The following is an 18456-nucleotide window of genomic DNA, read 5'->3' as shown; positions in this document are numbered from 1 at the left end:
ATGGCTGCGATTTTGGAATAATCCTGGCGATGATCAAGTCGAGCCACTCCGGCTCCCTTGATCATTGACCAGTAAGTTCAGCGAGTCGGGCCAATGAGCGGCGGCACAGGGCCTGGTGGAGCCGGCGATGGTGGCTGCGCAGTTCGCGGGTCGGCGGCCAGGACGACGGCTCCCGAGGCGGTCTATTCAAAAACTCTGTAGTAAACCAAGTGTCGTCAAGACTGCGCTACCTGCGCTGCCGTTGGCTGCTTGCGTGCGCTTCAGCCGACCGCTGCCCCCCTTTTTGCTGTTCCTTGTACATATGCTGCGCGATGATGGCCGTTTGGTCACCCAAGACAGTGGCAGAGACCGACGGAGCGGCCGAGATGCAGGCGCATCGAGCCGGCTTTGCGACTGAGCCCTTCTGAGCGCGCCGGGTTGTTTTTGTCATGCTTGACTCTGGCTAGAATGACTAGAGTGACAGGCGCCTCCAAACGCCCGGGCGATAGATCTCGTCAATCGCGGTAGGGGATCCACTGCCATGGCATGTAAAACGGATGTTCGTGTGTCCGGAGAGCCACAATACCAGGGCGCCCACCAATGCGCTGCCTGTTCCCTCCAACTTCAGGAGCGCATCCCGCCGAAGAAGAATAGTTCCTCGCCGATCATCCAAGCCCGCACGCCCTCGGTGAGGCTGTCCTACGTGGCTAACGAGACACTGTACGACAGGGCACTGGATGGTCGGGTCCTAGGCGCACGGTGCTGAGGTTGAGGACCTCGGGAGGTGGGGGCAGGCGCCCCAATCGGCAGGCACCGTCCGCACGATGCAGTCCACGGGTTGGTGAAGCCTATAGCCTGCGGGCGCATATGGCCCGTTTTGCTTTGTGCGTGCAACGCATTCTTACTCCAACTGCAACAGACCAGGGACGCTGCGCAGCCATGACATGTCAGAGTCGTGACAGAGTCGTCACGATGAGGCCTCCACAATAGAGTTCACACCCCGGTCGTGACGGGCCATGATGTAACCAGTTCGCCGAGGAACTCCATTTAACTCTGCTGCCATCGTGGCTTGCCTCTTGCAGCATCGCACATCTACTTTCGTGTATGCACAACATAGCCCCCAGCAGTGAATATGGCACAATCTTCCTTCTCATTGGCGTCGCGGACTAAGGTGCGTCGACGAGACCGTACTAGACGCCGCCCGTGTCTGACAGTGGCAGCTTTCCAATGGCCTGTCCATGCCAACGATTCATCTCGGCGTCTATCTGACGTCCGGGAAGGAGACTTATCAAGCCGTCCGGTGGGCGCTCGAGGTATGCTTTTGCCGTTCCTGATGATCAGTAACCACAATGCTCACCACGGCAGGCTGGCTATCGAGGGTGAGTGGCATCACGAGACCAAGCTCTCACACGGCTGACGGATGACGCGTACACAGAGTCGATTCAGCTCAGATGTACCATAACGAGAAGGAGTCTGGCAAAGCCATCTCAGACTTTCTCGCAAGTGATGCAAACACCGAGTCGCTCAGGCGCGAAGACATCCACTTCACTTCGAAGCTAGCGTCCAACTCCGCATACGAAACGGCCCGCAAAGCCATCAAGAAATCTGTCAAGGAGGCGGGTCTTGGCTACATTGACCTATTTCTGTTGCACTCCCCATATGGCGGCAAGCAGGCGCGTCTCGACAGCTGGCGAGCGGTGGAAGACGCAATCAACGACGGCGAAGTCAAGATTGGAGGCGTCTCCAATTATGGTGTCAAACATGTAAGTAGACCCTGGTTCCCGTCTTTTTGCTTTAGTTGTCTCGGGAAGGCCCGTATTCAGTCTCTAGTGCGAACATACACCCAGGATAGGAAAGTCGTTGTAGTCGCCCTCATTGGACTCTTCAGTATAGTCATGAGCGTCACCGAACATTCAACGTCGCCGAGGTCAATCACTGACGATATGCTAGTTGCAAGAGCTACTGGACTCCAACCCCCGGATTCCTCCAGCGGTTAACCAGATCGAAGTTCACCCGTTCAATACGTGAGTTCCCCGAAGGGACTGCATTGCATGCGTAACTATGCTAACTTTGTACACTAGGCGGAAAGACATTACTTCCTTTTGCCAGCAGCACAACATTGTCGTAGAGGCATACGCGCCGCTGGCCCGAGCCTTGCGCATGACGCATCCGAAGATTGTGGCCCTGTCCAAGAAATATTCGTGCACTCCGGGCCAGCTCTTGGTCCGCTGGAGTCTGCAACACGGCTATGTGCCACTACCCAAGAGTGTGAAGAAGGAGCGAATCGTCGAGAACTCAGAGATTGGAGGCTTCGTAATCGAGGATGGCGACATGGAGGCAATGGATGCGTTGGACGAATACCTAGTGACCGGTGAGTTCCTTTGGGTGCCTGGCATACGCAGTCATGTCAATACTCTCATCCCGCTACTTTTGCTGACGTGCAACTTTTCTCCAGATTGGGACCCTACCGATTGCCCGTGAGTGTGCTCAGTGTGGAGGCAGAGATGTCGGGCGTGGGGGTCAGCGCGTGGAGGGTGGGAAATCGATCTCTTTCACATGCCACCAAATGTAGAAATGGAGCATGCTCATCTATGCCTATTTCCGATGCATGACTATGTCGATATTGTGACGCCGCCATCGAGTCTCAAGTCATGATCTTGCAGCTCAATGACTGCAATGCGCGCATATGCGCATGACGGAGGGCGCGAAGGTAGAGATTGAGGCAGTGCAATGTCGCAAAGAAGCTATTTCCATGTTGCATAGGTTTTAAGCTTGTGGGACGACGTCGCATACAAAGGTGAGGATGTCCGGCATCTCCGCAGCAGGAGGTCGCTTCGCCAAGACAATCTTGCGTGGCCCAAGCTCACGCCCACATTCCGGCTTCTCCCACTCTCCCTGCCTGTTCTCTTTACCCTGACACGCCACTAGGCGAAAGCCCAACGTAACAAGACTCCCTCGCGCGCCCGCCGACGTCGGCATCGCGTCGCCTCCCATGGTTTGACTCTCGACTATTACCGCCCGCCACGAGCCTCGAGTGGCCGGAGCCCCCGCTACTTCACGTGCAACCACCCCGCGATACTTGTCCTCGCCCGCCCATTGGCCAGATCCTTATCAGTAGAAAAAGTGCACACCATGGTTTGCATCAACATGGCGTGCAGTAGACCCCATTGACCACTGAGACGGGTCCAGCACCCCAATCTCCCGGCCTCTGACGTACTCAAATCGAGTGCGACTTTGTTCCGCGCACCGTCACCGCAGGCCCAGCGAACTATCTAGCTTGCGCCGACTGCAATTATATATACCAGACACTCTCTCCTGCCTCTTCTCTCCATCAACTTGTGACTCTTGACTGTGTCGATTCCCATCACCTCACATCTTTTTTCAGTCCCCAAGATACCCAACATCACAATGTCTGAGCCCGAGTTTGAGCAAGCCAGGAAGGGTACGTTTGCGCCTCCACATCTGCAACACATCTAACACCTCGCAGAGCTCGTCTCCACCCTCGAGGCCTCCTCCCTCTTCTCCAAGAACCCCGAATACAAGAAGGCCCTCGAGGTCGTCTCCGTCCCCGAGCGCATCATCCAGTTCCGCGTTGTCTGGGAGAACGACAAGGGCGAGTGCCAGGTCCAGAAGGGATACCGCGTGCAATTCAACTCTGCCCTCGGTCCCTACAAGGGCGGTCTCCGCTTCCACCCTACCGTCAACCTGTCTATCCTCAAGTTCTTGGGTTTCGAGCAGATCTTCAAGAATGCTCTCACCGGCCGTACGTCATACCCGACTCGAGCGCATACAAACAACAAGCTAACACACCACAGTCAACATGGGCGGTGGCAAGGGAGGTTGCGACTTCGACCCCAAGGGCAAGTCTGACAACGAGATCCGCAAGTTCTGCGTTGCCTTCATGAGGGAGCTCAACAAGCACATCGGTATGTCTTGACCCTAGCGCGTCCCTTCACTTCAGCCTCAGTGGGGCATGCACCTTCAACGGTTCGCATGCTCTTCCGACAGCAGACCAACGAGATCTGGCGGGTCTATCTTGCCTTATCTTCCCGTCTGTCTGGCACTGCCCCGTCGGCGACGTTCGCGCTGTTTCCTTGGTTCTCCACTAGGAACATTTCACTTACGTAAATCACAGGTGCTGACACAGACGTACCTGCGGGCGACATCGGCGTCGGTGGTCGCGAGATCGGTTACCTCTTCGGCGCATACCGAGCAGAGCGCAACCGCTGGGAGGGCGTCCTCACCGGCAAGGGTGGCTCATGGGGAGGCAGCTTGATCCGTCCCGAGGCCACCGGTTACGGTCTCGTATACTACGTTGACCACATGATCAACTACGCCTCAGGCGGAAAGGAGTCGTTCAAGGGCAAGCGCGTCGCCCTCTCTGGTTCCGGAAACGTTGCCCAGTACGCTGCGCTCAAGATCATCGAGCTCGGCGGAACCGTCATCTCCCTCAGCGACAGCAAGGGCGCTTTGATCGCCGAAGACGACAAGGGCTTCACCCCGGAGATCATCAACCAGATCGCCGCCCTCAAGTTGGAGCGCAAGGCTCTTACTGCTCTGGAGAACCACAGCTTCAAGTACATTGAGGGTGCCCGCCCATGGAAGGAGGTCAAGAAGGTCGACGTTGCTCTTCCTTCAGCGACCCAGAACGAAGTCTCCGAGGACGAGGCCAAGGCTCTCATCGAGTCTGGTGCCAAGTTCATTGCTGAGGGTTCCAACATGGGCTGCACACAGGAGGCCATTGAGGTCTTCGAGGCTCACCGTCGCGAGAAGAAGGGCGAGGCTATCTGGTACGCCCCCGGAAAGGCTGCCAACGCCGGTGGTGTCGCCGTCTCTGGTCTCGAGATGGCCCAAAACTCCCAGCGTCTGTCATGGACCGCCGAGGAGGTCGACGAGAAGCTCAAGGGCATCATGAAGGACTGCTTCGAGAACTGCCTGGGTACTGCCAAGGAGTACTTCACTCCTGCCGAGGGCGAGTTCCCATCCCTCGTCGGTGGTGCCAACGTCGCCGGTTTCCGCAAGGTTGCTGCCGCCATGCACGACCAGGGTGACTGGTGGTGAACATTTCGCCGCTGAGCGGATTGCCTTTTGTATATGATACCTTACGATACCTTCATTGTCCTTGGCGTTCGGAAGCTGGATGCTTCCACTTGTATATAGATACCTTACATGAAATAGAATCATGAAATACTTCACCACATTCTTCGCATCAAGATTTACTTGTACCTGCCCACCAGGCAAATCAGTTATCCACACGCATCGTCTTTCAACCATACACCGGAGAAAGCCGCACCCGAAAGACTCAATAGACACAGCTATCTAAATTAGACACGATCCCAACCCAACCCTCAGCATTTCACGACTCGGAATATTCATCACGCCATCACGTCACCAAGCCTCCAGAAAATTACTCACCACAACAAAAGCAATGCTCAAAGTTTCCTAGTCAGGGCTCAAGCAGGTGGCAGTCGCGTGGCGCCCCTCCACGCGCCCCTGCCCCGCCAAAAAAGCAAAGCAAGATCCCGACCCCACTGCTCTCGTCCACGTCGAAGAAGCAAAAAAGCCCACACGCCAAATGCGAGTTGGGGCGCGATAGCTTATTACTGGTTTTGGTTAGGGTAAATCAAGTCAAGCCCGCGGCGTGTGGGTTATGTTATGCGTTTTGTCATGGTGCGCCGGGATGGGGGTGAGTGGGCGATGGGGGTGCGGTGGTACGGGTATGTCTTGAAAAATTGTCACGGCGAACCGTGATGAGATGCCGGCGCGTAAGTGTCGCGTCGCACCGGAAAAGATGTCGGCGTTGGATAGGCACGGGACGGAAAAGTGTGAGGTGGGATGGGTTACCTTGTTCGGTGTGGTTCGATATCGGAGGGCGATGTCGGGGGATGTTGGGTTGGGTTTGCGATGGCCGGAGGGGGTAGGGATGGGTTTAGAGAGTATGAATTCATGGCTTGATTTGATGAATTGTTGATGTGGAGTGATGGTTGTAAGGCTGGTGGGAGGTGGGAGGTGGTCGTTGTAGTGCGCGCTTTGGGTTATACTGTGCGCTTGCCTTCATCATCGCGGATCAGATGTGATGCTTACTGTAGATGTATTAAGTACACATGAGCCTTTACACTTATTTCCACGTAGGGGTGCTGATGTCACTTATGTGAGGCTTATTAATTGCTATACCAAAACCACACATCATCCAAGCAGAGTAGTCCATTCCTTCAGTAACTCATCCACCTCGTCCACTCGACCCACCTCTCCCGTCTCGTCAATGTAACTCCATGAATCCTCGGCCTCTTCACTTTCTGAAGTGTCTTCTTGACTACTTGGGGATGAGTACTCCTCTGTGCTCTCTTGTCTCAGCCGTTCAAGACGCCGTTCAAAGGCGGAGAGTGGTTTTTTCACTGGGGGTATAGGCATTAGTAATACTGCTATTGGACTCTCGGGGAGAGGAATGAATGTTTCTGCAAGCTTCGGATGACACTTACGTTGCTCGCCTTTCCTGCTTGTGTCAACTGCACAAGGGAGAAGACAGAGTGGTCCCCTTCGTCGTTCCCTTTCCGCCCCCGTGTTCTCTCCCTCCAACACCTGATCACGCCGCGGTTCCTCTTTTAGCTGATTGATCCCATCTCTTTCTTGCTCACGCTCGATCTTTTCGCTTGGACTAACATAGCTGCTAGAGTCGCTATCATAGCTTCGGTCGTTTTGAGGAGAGCGGGAACGAGGGGGGCGGGGACGAGGGGAGCGAGAAGGTGATAGCTTGCGGTGGCCGGTTTGGTAGGCCATAACACCTCCTAAGGCCGCTTTCATCATTCGTTCCTTTTTTGCCCCCTCCTCATCTTGCTTGAGCCCCGACTCGTGATCCACACCCTCTTCTTGCTTGTCGCTACCGTCTTCTGCTGGTTTGTGCTGGAACTGCCAGACTCCAGAACTAACGCGGACCAGGACACGGGAGCGGGAGCGTGACCGTTCATGGTGTCTGGTAGCTGCGCCGATGCGACCTCTTGGGCCTGCTGACTCTGGGATGTCTTCGATGCGATCAGGTGTGCATGTCCTCGATGCCGCCGAAGACGCGCGTTGTCGGTGGGGTACTTTACCACTAGTAAGAGTCGAACTTGAATCCGTGTCCGACCGTTTTTGCTTCTCTTGCTCTTGTCTTTGTTGTTCTTCTTCTCTCATCCTCTTCTTCACTTCTCTGATTCTCTTTCTCGCTTCTTCTAGCCTTCTCTCGCTTCTTTCCGCTCTCTCTTCTTCTTTAGCTTTCGTTTCAGCTCGGTCGATAGGAGGTGCAATTTCGTCGTTGCGCAAATTCCATGGGTCTTGTGAGCCTGCGAACGGGGCGACCTGACTAAAGGGTGGACGTCCAACGGATAGGGATTCTGCTGTTGTTCGAAAGCGACGCGGGCGCCTCCTCCGTTCTCCTGTTTCCAGCCGTTCGTTCTTGTTCTTGTCCTTCTTGGAACGTCGTTCGGCCTCTTGATTGAGTTCACTAGATGCATAATGACTGCTTTCTATCTCTTCAGATGTATATCCGTGTGACGATAAAGGGGATTCATCGCGGGCTGACTGCGATGGCTGTACAGGTAGGCGGTCATAGCGCCTTCTAGCTGCTCTATGTATAATATCGATTCGATCTGGTACCTCGGTTACAAGTCCACCGTCTGAAGCTTCATCCGGCTCTGTGTCGGTCCCAGTGCTGGTCTTTTGGAGTTTAGGCGCGGAAGCCGCGCGGTAACTACTTGACCTATACTCTGCCTTAGAAGACAAGCCGACAGATATGTCGTCGCTATTTGGGCGCATTGCAGTACGGTAGCCTGTTGTGGCTGTCGTTTCATCTCGTCTTTCGCGCTCGAGACGTACTTCCCATCTTTCCAGCAAAGCTAGTGCTCTCTCATCATCGAGCAAGCTCTCAGGAGGTTGGTAGTAAATAGCACTATGTCGTTCTCGCTTTCGCTCCAGCTCGAAGCTCTGCACCATCTCCTCTCTTGACCTTTCGGGCCGCAAACGAGCGGGGCGAGATTTCCGGGGAGGCTCTACATGTGCCGCCGCATCGGATACCATGGAAGTCTTGGTGCGCCTCTTGCTGATCGATTGCCGGATCTTCGCATCAGTGACATTGGGTTGAGACTTGCCAAGCAGAACACTGTCGAGATGGGAGCGAGCGAGGAAGTAAGATCCGATAGCCTTCTGATGGTGATCGGAGTGGTCATCCCCATTTACTTGTTCGGCCAAAGCCAGTTGCAGTGTCTCAATGTCTGCAAGTAAGCTCCGTACATGGCCCACGCATGTGGCAAGCGTATCGGGGTTGATTGTTGAGCCGATAGCTCCAGCAGTGTTGAAGAGGTCAGACGGCGGACCAATGTCGTCTTTATCCTGTAGCGATCGATCGCCATCATCTACGATAGTACTGCCATCGCTGATACTGAAGTTTCTCAGCGACTCCTCGTATTTCTGTGTAGCTTGCTTCTTGTTCTCGAGCAATTGCTTGATCTCCTCTCGGTGCTTCGCTTCAGCTTCGCGGTTGTACTTTTCTGATGAGACTTGATGAGCGTGTATGAGCACCTGCATCAACAGCTCTAGCGTACTCTTGAGCTTATCGATCTGGCTTCGGAGCAGTTCGATCTTGTTGTCTTTGAAGGGCAACATCAGCCGACCCATCTTCCCTGGCTTGCCCTTGTTGATTTTCAGCTCAAGTTCCGTGAAAACCGCAAAACACTCTTTGATCGTCTCGTTCGCAGTCCTGACTGCATTTTTTGAAATCAGGTTTGCAGTCTCGTCTCTCTCGAAGATGGTCCCCAGCTCTTGGATAACGAAGCTTGTGAGCTTGACTTCGTTCGCGATATCCTTGATTCTGCGATCGGCAGAAGCCACACCATCGGCATACTGGTACAGCGTTTGGGACAGCTTCAAGCCTGCGCCAGCTAGCTGCACGACACTGGCGACCAGGCCTACCACCTCCGCCATGATGGGATCGCATGCAGCTACGACAGGTTGTGGATTTTAAGCATAACAAGAAAAGGCAACAATAGATTTGGTCGCTGCGAACGTCGCAAGAACATGGTGACAACAATGGGATTGTAGCGTCTTCAATGTGTTGATGCCTCGAGCTAAGCGGGCTGAGTTGCGGCTGAGTGCGCGGGGTAGCACGCCCAGCTGCGCTGCACCAACATCGCCCATGATGGAACAGCCTCGCATCTCATTTCGCAAGCAGTCATCAATTAAGCGCTTCAACTCGAGAACACTGCGAACATCCCACAACGCGAATAGAAATCCGGACGGGCTAACCGCGCGAAGCATAGTTTAGACCGCAAACTTGGATAGTCCGTTCGCAAGGTTCCCTCAAGCATCATCGAGCGTCAAGATCCCTGCCTGTCAGCCGTCTTTCCACTGATCGCCACCCGCTGGCTGTCCCAATTGGGTGCCACACTTCTCCTGCGCCACAGAACCACGGTATGATATCATGGGGTCTTCAGCGGGCAGAGAGGCCTTGCTTCGGGTTTCGTCCTCGATACAAAGGCTTCCCCACTACTGACATTAACGCACCTTGCACATACTCACATACTGTTTGATATACATACAGTATTTTCTTATTCCAGGGTCAAGAGCTTCGACCACCGTTCCCGAGACCTGCTCTCCACGTGCTCATCGTAATCGGGTCCCACCTGTCAACCGAGTTTGGGTGTACTGCTGGCAATGGATGACGGTTTCCGACAGCCAGCCAAACTTCAAAAGCGAAAGAGTCGCGAACGACAGGAGCTTGAGCAGATGACCGGTGGCTTGAGTGGTCAACCCGCAGCCAATTCCTCGCAACCCATGTCCGGCTCAGACAACATGACGTCGGCTGAGAAGGAAAAGCGATCGAAATGGCGCATGTCCAATCCATTCTCTTCCAAAGAGAAGGCATCGAAAGATAGTCTTAACCCTACTCACAGAGAGGAAGAAAAGGAAAAGGCGCGCAGGGATGCCGACTCGGCGTATTACAGTAGCGAGCGCAGCAGCGCAGATCCGAGCTTCAAGAACCAAGCTCGTCCCATCTCCGGTGAACAGTACCACCATCCACCTACGAACAACCAAGCACCTCCCGCTCACACTACACCACCGAACGTGCAACATCAGAATACCCTTGCACCTCCCACGCAAACGCAACAAACTCTGCAAAGCCGGTCGAGCCATGAGGATGTGGGCAGAGAGACGTATCGCGATGCCGGTTCGGGGAACATCGTCACCGTCACAACGACCACCACAACGACGACGACCACTACAACCGGCCCAGGTGGCTCTACTACTGTAGAGCAGCCCCGCGGCGACAGCGTTGCTCCGTCTGAGCAAAGCGTACACACTTCTGGACCCAGCCCACCACAGCCGGCTCCTCCTCAGCCGGACAACCACTACCATCAAGGCCCCGGTCTTTCAGCGCAGTCCGCTATACCTCAAAACATCACTCCGCCAGTGCCTATGAGCAACAACCAACCAGGCAACAGACTATCTCCACAAGTCTCCAACACTGACGGCCCTTCGTCTCCACCCATACCAGCGAAGAACAACATACGGCATAGAGTAGAACTGGACTCAGTATCGCCTGGAGTTCAGAGGCCGAACCCGATGGAGGAAGTTGTCAGCCCAGTCACTCCCAGCAGCCCAAACCGTGCGAACTTCTCCTACCCTGCGAGAGCACCGCCCCAAGGAGTTCCACGCCAGGTGCCTGGGAATGGCATTCATCCAGACCACCAGCGGATGGACTCTCAGCAACACCAGGATGGCATCCCACCCGTACCTCCAGTTCCAGGACAACAGCAACCACCACGGCGATCGAGCATTCCTCAAATGCCCGCATACCAACAGCAGCAGTCCGGTATGCCGCCCATTCCGAACCAGCAGCCATCCAGCATACCCCCTAGCCTACAGTCTGGCATCAACACCAACAACGTCAACGATTCAGACCGCCCGGTTCCATACCGCGCTGGTCACGATCTGAACAAGCAGAGCACCATGGCAAACCTCAAAGCTGCGGCAGCGGGTATCCACGTAAGCACCTCACACACTACCACTCGACATGCGTACACATACTAACACTGTTTCGCAGGGCGCAGGAGAAACCCTCCGCGGAACCTTCAACGACACATTCGACCGCCGCAACCCTGCCGCGCACGCCAAAAACCAAGCCGTCATCGACAAAGGCCGATCGGAAATCGAAGCCGCACGCGCCCGCCAATACGCTGCCCAACAACAGCAGCAGCAGCAGCAACAACCACACATGGGGAATCATACATCGGTGTCACACCCGCAGCCACAAGGACCTACGATTGGAGCTGCACCGCCCCCTTCTCAGGCGGGTGCAGGGCCATCCGCGGTACCGGGCAAGACGGCGTATCAAGGGCCGCCGGTGTCTGGATCGCAGATTGAGGGGAGGAGTGGCGGAGGTGGGAAGTTGAGTAATATTATGAAGAAGATGAAGGAGGGGCCTACGCCGAGGCAGGATGGGGCTGCCAATCATCCTTGAGGATGTGGTTTGATATGGGATTGTAATGCGATGCGATGAGTTTGTGTAGGGCCAGATACCATAGTGGATGTTTCAATACGATGATTGCAATGACTCTATTTTACTTTGGACGGAAGTGAGTTGAGCAATGGGTATGAATAACCTCCGAAGTAGCATGCGTGAAGTCAGAATGGAAAGACATCAGACGGCGTTATCATGCATCATAATGTGCGAAATAGGGTCAATTGCATTATGATTCATTCATTTGACTATATTACATGTTCGTAAACTCGTAAGATGCATCATCCGCGTCAAGGTAACGGACAAAGCAACAATGACATTTGCTCAACCGTTAACGATAGTACCACCGTTGGCGTGAATAGTCTGCCCACTAATCGAGCTGCTATCATTACTAGCCAAGAAAACAAAGCAAGTAGCAATCTCGCTAGGCTGGCTCGGCCTGCCAATCGGGGCAGTGAACTGCTTGATAGCCTCGTCGTTCATGGTAGCAGGAATGAGAGGAGTCCAAACAGGACCAGGTGCAACGGCGTTGACGCGGATACCCCGTCCGACGTACTGGTTTGAGAGACCGCGGGTGAAGGCGACAATGGCGCCCTTGGTGGAGGTGTAGTCGAGGAGGTCGGGGCGGCCGACGTAGGCGTTGATGGAGGCGTTGTTGATGATGGTTGCGCCGCGCTTCATGTGGGGGAGGGCGTACTTGGAGAGGTAGAAGAAGGGGTGGATGTTTGTGTCGAAGGTGTGGAGCCATTGTTCCCTGTGTGTTGTTAGTATGCTAGCTGCAGACTAGGAGGAAGTGATACGTACTCAGAAAGGTCGTGGATGTCGTTGATCATCATCTGGTAAGCGTGGTTGTTGACAAGGATATCAATGCCACCCATCTGCTTGACAGCCTCGTCGATAACCTTCTGGCAGTTTGCCCTCTCCTTCAGGTTGACGGCTAGGGTGTAGCACTTCTGTCCCTTCTCCTCGACCATCTTCTTGGTGTCTTGTGCGTCCTTCTCTTCCTCGGGGAGGTAGGCGATGAAGCTGTCGGCTCCCTCCATGGCGAAGAGAACGGCAATTGAGCGGCCAATGCCGGAGTCTCCACCGGTGATGATGGCGCGCTTGCCCTTGAGTTTGCCGGCCGCCTTGTACTTCTCTGCTCCTCCCTCAGGTGTTGGGAGTTCGTCGACCTTGGGCAGGGGGTCCAGCTTGGACTCGAGACCGGGGGCCTGTTGATGCTGAACATCGGGCTGGAAGCCTGTGATACTGAGTAAGTACAGGAAAGTGGTCGAATGCTATAGTGCGTGCTTACCCTGCTCGAACTGTCCCTTGTTGGACGACATATTGTGTGGTGGTTTGTGGGTATCTCGAGATTAGAAAGAAGTGTCTAAAGAGAAGAAATTGAGTGCAGTTGTTTGACTCAGTGTGAGGATGGTGTAATTGTCGAAGCCAGCGCCGTTCAAAGTGGAACTTTTATTGACGTTCATGATTTCTTGTGACATCACAAGGCTGTCACGGCACGCTCATGTGCAAGAGTGGAGCCTGGTGTGGTGGGTTAGGCGGAACATCACCGAAGGATGGGACTATTGAAATGCCCATTGACGATAGAATGCCATCGGTCGATGTGTCGATGCTGGCACGAACTGGTGGGAACGGCTAACGTCGCCTCAGCCTTACCCGTAGTTTTGACGCGCTCTTTCGCACGGCCTTATGATCGACAGCTGTATTCTTTGAAGGATAAAAGAACCTCCAGCTGAGAAGAGGATTGAGACTGCAGCTCGGATTACTTACGAGAAATGCAGTCGGGGCACCTTCTGAAGCAACCCCACCAAGCTCGTCGGTCGCGACGTCATCGAGTCGATCAGACCTGTAAGACTTTCTCAGGCTGCGTTGTGCTCGCAACCCTGTGTTGACGAGTTCAGTACCGTATTACTACCGACTGCCATTCCATCCAACACCTCGGCGCCGTATTCGCAATCTTCACAACCCAGCGATGACGCCGATGAAGCTATTCAGAGGTATGACGTACATCCCGTCCTAAAATCAGGGTCCAGCCGCGCCGCGCTATGACCGCATCCAGCCTCGCCCGACCACTCCGATTCCAAGACCCCTAGCACCAACGGCCATCGTAACTCGCTCTTGCATGGAACAAGCCACACCAAGGCCGTTGTAACAAGGTAGACAGCTGTTAGGGCACGTCATGCGCCACGACTCATGTACTGGTACCAGGGCACAAGCTTGTCCGGGTCCCTGCATGACGTGAGATAGACGATCGCAGCCAGATGCAGGGTGCTGGGCATGTGTAGAACTTGATTTCAGGGACTTGGGAGGAATGGAGATTGCGTGGACTGGGGTTGGGGGTCTTTGGGAGGATGTGGTATAAGAATGGGGGGTTATAGCACGACTTTGTGTGTTCACATCACTACACCATTCTATCTATTATAAGCTATTAATCCTAAGAGCTTCCGACTCTACATCACAACCCTATCTCTACTTCAACCAACCTAAACCTACCAAAACACCTTTCAGCAATCATGCCGCTCGCCCGCCGCGCCGCTCCTCGCACCACTACTCGTGCTCGCCCGTCCCTGAAGACCCGCCTGCTGGGTGGACGCAAGACACGCACCACCAAGCGCGCACCTGCGACTACCGTCACCACCACCACGACTACCAGAACCACTCGCACAACTGGTGGTCGCCACGGTCACGCTACTACTGCAGCCCCAGTCCACCACCACAAGCGTCATGCTACCATGGGTGACAAAGTCAGCGGAATGATGATGAAGTTGAGGGGTTCTTTGACTCGCAGGCCAGGTCTCAAGGTAATCAATCGTTGGTCTTGATGAAATGTACTTTACTAACATTATGTAGGCTGCTGGCACCCGCCGCATGCACGGTACTGACGGTCGCAACGCTCGCCGTGTCCACTAAGCTTCTCTGACGAAGGCTACGAGAGCATTTCCTTTATTGTTAGCATGACGATGAGTGTACGATAGGCATGGAGATACCCGATGTTCGAGCGTTTAGCACTTAATGAATCTCATAGAGTTCCAACTTCATCACTTTCAGTTCCATCCATGTGTTGAACGCTGTGTATTGTGATCGTGATCAACAGCTATATGTGCACTCCATGAGCTCAGCCCTGGTCAGAACAACTCTAGTTAGTCGTACTCCCATCAGCTCGCAGGTCCTCAATAAGCGTGTTTATGCACCGACATCCACGAGATATTGGGTGAATGCGTAATGTACGAACACTCTGTCAGCTACATCCGCCCATCCCGAGACTCTCAATCCTCTTCGGGCGCACGGTAGCCGTCAGGACCTCGAAGAATCTTCTCACGGAGGTCCGGTCGACCAAGCCAGGATATGTACCAGGTAGGTTGGCCATGCTTGATGCGGCACTTTGTGTCCCAGCGACCTCCAACAGACTGGTTGTGTTTCTCATACTCGTCATCTAGGTTATCTCCGCGAGGCTTGCTACGGTCCATACAATCAAGGCACATGCCATTGAAGTATCCGAGCGTGTTGGACATGGCCTTGAGGACGGTGCTCTCCCAGTCGATGCTACGGCAACGGTTACACTTCGCAGTGTACGCGTAATCGAAAGCCTTGAGGCGACGTACGACCTGGCCGATACTGGAGTAGTTGAGGACATCGTCGACTGGCCAAGCATCGCACTTCGTAAGGGCTAGCTGGTAACGACCGATAGTGGCATCCCAGCAGGAGCACAACGAAGTCTCGGAACGAAGGATTCTGCCGACGCGCGAATAGAGTGACTTGTGAAGAGAGTTACGGAGGCCTCCGCGGGCATGGTTCAGAGGACCTGTTAAGCAATGTTGGCATTCGGAGTTTTCTGGTACATGCGTGTAGATGGGTAAAAAAGAGAGGAAGAGACTTACCGACAAACATGCGCTCGTTGATGTGGAGGTGCTTGGGGCCCTTGAAACCCTTCGGCGGACGTTCCTTGACGTGTCCAACATGCTCATAGGCGAGATACTTGGTGACGCGCGCATAGCCGACAGCATGGTCGAAGATATAGCAAGGGTATGCGAGGGCTCGAGCAGTCGGAACAGTCAGGTCAACTTTGGCCATGTTCTTCTCGTACCACTTGTTGAACCAAGGCCCCAAAGTCTCTTTGATGTTGCCTTCTTGACGGGTGTCCCACAGCGATATCGCATGCCAAACTCCCACAAGCGAGACCTATCAAGCTGTTAGCACGAATAATAAGATGTCTCAGAACCGCGTTGGCAAAGCATAGCAAGGGAGCTACATACTAGTGATAAGTTAGCAAGATATCTTCGGAGCTATTCGTGGCGGCTACTTTACCCTTGAAGAGACCCAACTCTTCCAGTCGCTGTTCGGGAAGCTCATGGAGATGGGCGAGCCAGATCAGGTAACCCTCCTTGTTCTCACCATCGTGAACTGATTTGGCGTCATCACCGAAGGTAAGCTCTGTCTTGTCCTTGCTAGCTTCGAGGAGAGCCTTCAGGTAAGGTGACTTGGTGCAGATATCCAGACTGACGAGCAGGTCTGTGACGTGTTTGACGCCATCGTCGTCAACGGTGCCGAATATGGTAATGCACAGATCAGACTGCGCAAAAGGTCAGCTAGACATCGCATGCAGGTCAAGGTCGCTTACCAAGCCGGCTTCGGTCGTGAGCACAATGTCATGATCTTGGACCAAATACACCACCGGTGCTTTAACGCCAGTGAGTCCTGGCATCGTGGGCGATTTGCTGATGCGACGATTGTATCTGGCAGAGTGAAAATCGGAACGTGTGTAAACACTGTAGATAGAAAGAGCAATGCTTGGCGTTGCCGCTAACAACGGGCTCTCATGTGACTGGCTACAACGAAGGGCAGCGACGCCCACACCGCTGAGCACAGTTGACTAGAGGCTTCCACCTCATACAAGGAAAAAGCTAAACAGGTACTGTGCCGTCTACGTTGGTATAAGGGTCGAAGTTCACATATTCTTTGGGGTAATGTAGACTTCTAGGAGGCAGTTGTTCGGTTTTTTTTATGTATGAGGTGCTTCGGTGAACCTTGTTCTCCCAAATCCACGACTAGGTATCAAGTGCGCTGAAGGCATGCGCTATATTTGACAGTGGTACGAGCATGCCTTAACGCTGCAAATATCTGTAGGGACTTTACCTTATTGCGTACAACTCAAGGACGTTTGTATAAGTATGTCACATATAGAGTAGCATGACGACTTGATGAGATAGTAGATGAAAGATTCGAGGAGAGCTTTGATGTCGCGACTGTAGAAGGAAAAGACAAGACATAGAGGCGTGTACTCCGTGTCAACTTGATAGGCCTGTGCCTCACGGTCATGTTCGAGTAGAATGACGAGAGGCATTCAATGAAGCAAGAAGCCGTGTATCGTACCATATAATGTCAAAATACACTGGATCCATTCCGGGAAGACGCGTATTGTGTAGTACTCTGGAGCCAATCCAATTGGGCAAGGGACGGTCCATTGCTCGCGCCCAGGTGTTTTCGCGGTTTTCTCGAGTAGTATCACGTCAGAGATGTTATCTCATAGATACCCTGCGCGTAGGGTGTATGATATATATTGGTGTTGATGAAACCGATGATGAAGTCGACGAGGACCATGCCCCACTAGCGCAACGATGCAAACCATGCAAACATCATCACCACCGAATCCACTGATCTCATCCACCCATCTCCAAACCCACCGAATTGGAATTCAACCACAACACCATGCCTCCTCCACGGCTTTCCCCAGCGCTACTTCGCGCGCGACCGCAAGCGAATTACCAATGTCTCCGCCGCATCGCACCCTTCCGCCGCGCATCAACCACACCACCGCAAAGCGACATAAAGCCCGTCGTACCCTGGAAAACACCAACCAGCGTCTGGTCACCTGAGAACCTCATACCCCCACCCAAAGATGGCGAGATACTGCTTGAGCGCCGGCCAAACCGCGCATTACCACCGTATGTCCACCTTTGCACAACACCCATCCTCAGCCCATTGACCCTCCATCCACACTCCGTCTTCGCAACAACCCACTAACAAGCCCCCCTCCCAGAGTCCCACCCCTAATATCCCCTCAAATCCTCAAAACGATGCCCCTCTTCATCCTCGCCATGACCGCCTGCCTCTTCGCCTTCTTCAACTACCAAAAGCAAGAATCCTCCGTCGTAACCGCAACCCTCTACGCTTTACGCACAAACCCGCTCGTGCGCGAGCAGCTCGGCGACGAAATCTACTTTGCGAGTAAATATCCTTGGATCAAGGGCGAGATCAACCAGTTGCATGGGCGCATCGAGATCAGCTTCTGGGTTAAAGGGACGAAGAGGGCGGGCGAGGTTAGGTTGACGTGCAGGAGGAGAGGCAGGGGTGGGCTGTATTATACGAAGGAGTATAGTTTGACGCTGGAGGATGGGACGAGGTTGGAGCTTTATGATCCACAGGGGAATGCTATTGATCCGTTCCAGGCAATTGCTGTGGAGGAGTAGGGGGAGAGGTAGATGGCGGGGATGCTGTGGCTGCTGTGGAGAGAGAAGCAACTCTGGTTTGCGGAGTGGGTGGATACTTGAGGACTGGCTGATGCGAAGGCTGACAGCTCGCCACGTCCTGGCTGGTAGCAAGCACTTTCGCAAAGCACCAAGTCAGGAAAGATCAGCGAACTCTCACGCTGTGTACCATATGTAAATATATATGCGCATCACATATCACTTAGATGCAATGAAGAGCAAAGTCATGGAATAGCAATACTAAATATTGCTAAGAGAGGAGTATATGCTAGTGAGAACCCCAGAAAAGAAAGTAGCGTTTCCAATGAAGGACAGCTCGCTCGACAGATAGGCGTCTTTATGGAGCGTCAACGATAGTAGTCTCAATGTGCCAAACGCCAATGCCGCGTGTAGCAGTATGCTGATGTAACAACTTAAAGAAAAAAGAAGAAAAAAGAAAGTGGTATCATAGTAATCGTACTCCATCTTCACAAATCCCCCCGTACCCCTGCAAGTCCA

The 18456-nt window shown here is 53.7% G+C and overlaps 7 protein-coding genes across 7 annotated transcripts; 4 read left to right on the top strand and 3 right to left on the bottom strand.

Moving 5' to 3' along the window:
• Nucleotides 1-1312: 1312 nt before the first annotated feature.
• Nucleotides 1313-2460, top strand: J4E87_003438 (uncharacterized protein; the record flags this gene model as incomplete). The annotated part of the gene is made up of 5 exons (XM_049375066.1): nt 1313-1319; nt 1426-1742; nt 1930-2003; nt 2061-2350; nt 2435-2460. 5 exons carry the CDS (start codon nt 1313-1315, stop codon nt 2458-2460), a joined length of 714 nt encoding a protein of 237 aa, XP_049234988.1.
• A 927-nt stretch (nt 2461-3387) lies between these two features.
• On the top strand, nt 3388-5040 carry J4E87_003437 (uncharacterized protein; the record flags this gene model as incomplete). Its single annotated transcript, XM_049375065.1, has 4 exons — nt 3388-3421; nt 3467-3742; nt 3795-3905; nt 4115-5040. The coding sequence occupies 4 exons, from the start codon at nt 3388-3390 to the stop codon at nt 5038-5040; spliced, it is 1347 nt and encodes a 448-aa protein (XP_049234987.1).
• A 1125-nt stretch (nt 5041-6165) lies between these two features.
• J4E87_003436 (uncharacterized protein) lies at nt 6166-8934 on the bottom strand (the record flags this gene model as incomplete). The annotated part of the gene is made up of 1 exon (XM_049375064.1): nt 6166-8934. The coding sequence occupies one exon, from the start codon at nt 8932-8934 to the stop codon at nt 6166-6168; it is 2769 nt and encodes a 922-aa protein (XP_049234986.1).
• A 729-nt stretch (nt 8935-9663) lies between these two features.
• J4E87_003435 (uncharacterized protein) lies at nt 9664-11470 on the top strand (the record flags this gene model as incomplete). The annotated part of the gene is made up of 2 exons (XM_049375063.1): nt 9664-10995; nt 11054-11470. 2 exons carry the CDS (start codon nt 9664-9666, stop codon nt 11468-11470), a joined length of 1749 nt encoding a protein of 582 aa, XP_049234985.1.
• A 324-nt stretch (nt 11471-11794) lies between these two features.
• On the bottom strand, nt 11795-12795 carry J4E87_003434 (uncharacterized protein; the record flags this gene model as incomplete). Its single annotated transcript, XM_049375062.1, has 3 exons — nt 11795-12224; nt 12275-12710; nt 12765-12795. The coding sequence occupies 3 exons, from the start codon at nt 12793-12795 to the stop codon at nt 11795-11797; spliced, it is 897 nt and encodes a 298-aa protein (XP_049234984.1).
• A 1944-nt stretch (nt 12796-14739) lies between these two features.
• On the bottom strand, nt 14740-16175 carry J4E87_003433 (uncharacterized protein; the record flags this gene model as incomplete). The annotated part of the gene is made up of 4 exons (XM_049375061.1): nt 14740-15275; nt 15352-15652; nt 15774-16043; nt 16092-16175. 4 exons carry the CDS (start codon nt 16173-16175, stop codon nt 14740-14742), a joined length of 1191 nt encoding a protein of 396 aa, XP_049234983.1.
• Nucleotides 16176-17179: 1004 nt separating this feature from the next.
• Nucleotides 17180-17940, top strand: J4E87_003432 (uncharacterized protein; the record flags this gene model as incomplete). Its single annotated transcript, XM_049375060.1, has 2 exons — nt 17180-17415; nt 17511-17940. The coding sequence occupies 2 exons, from the start codon at nt 17180-17182 to the stop codon at nt 17938-17940; spliced, it is 666 nt and encodes a 221-aa protein (XP_049234982.1).
• Between the last annotated feature and the right edge of the window lie 516 nt (nt 17941-18456).

Source organism: Alternaria ethzedia (genome assembly GCF_023757985.1).
Source record: "Alternaria ethzedia strain BMP 0044 chromosome Unknown scaffold_6, whole genome shotgun sequence".
In the NCBI taxonomy this organism is placed as follows: domain Eukaryota; kingdom Fungi; phylum Ascomycota; class Dothideomycetes; order Pleosporales; family Pleosporaceae; genus Alternaria; species Alternaria ethzedia.
The sequence above is the reverse complement of the archived record's forward strand: the minus strand, read 5'-3'. Positions and strand labels throughout refer to the sequence as shown.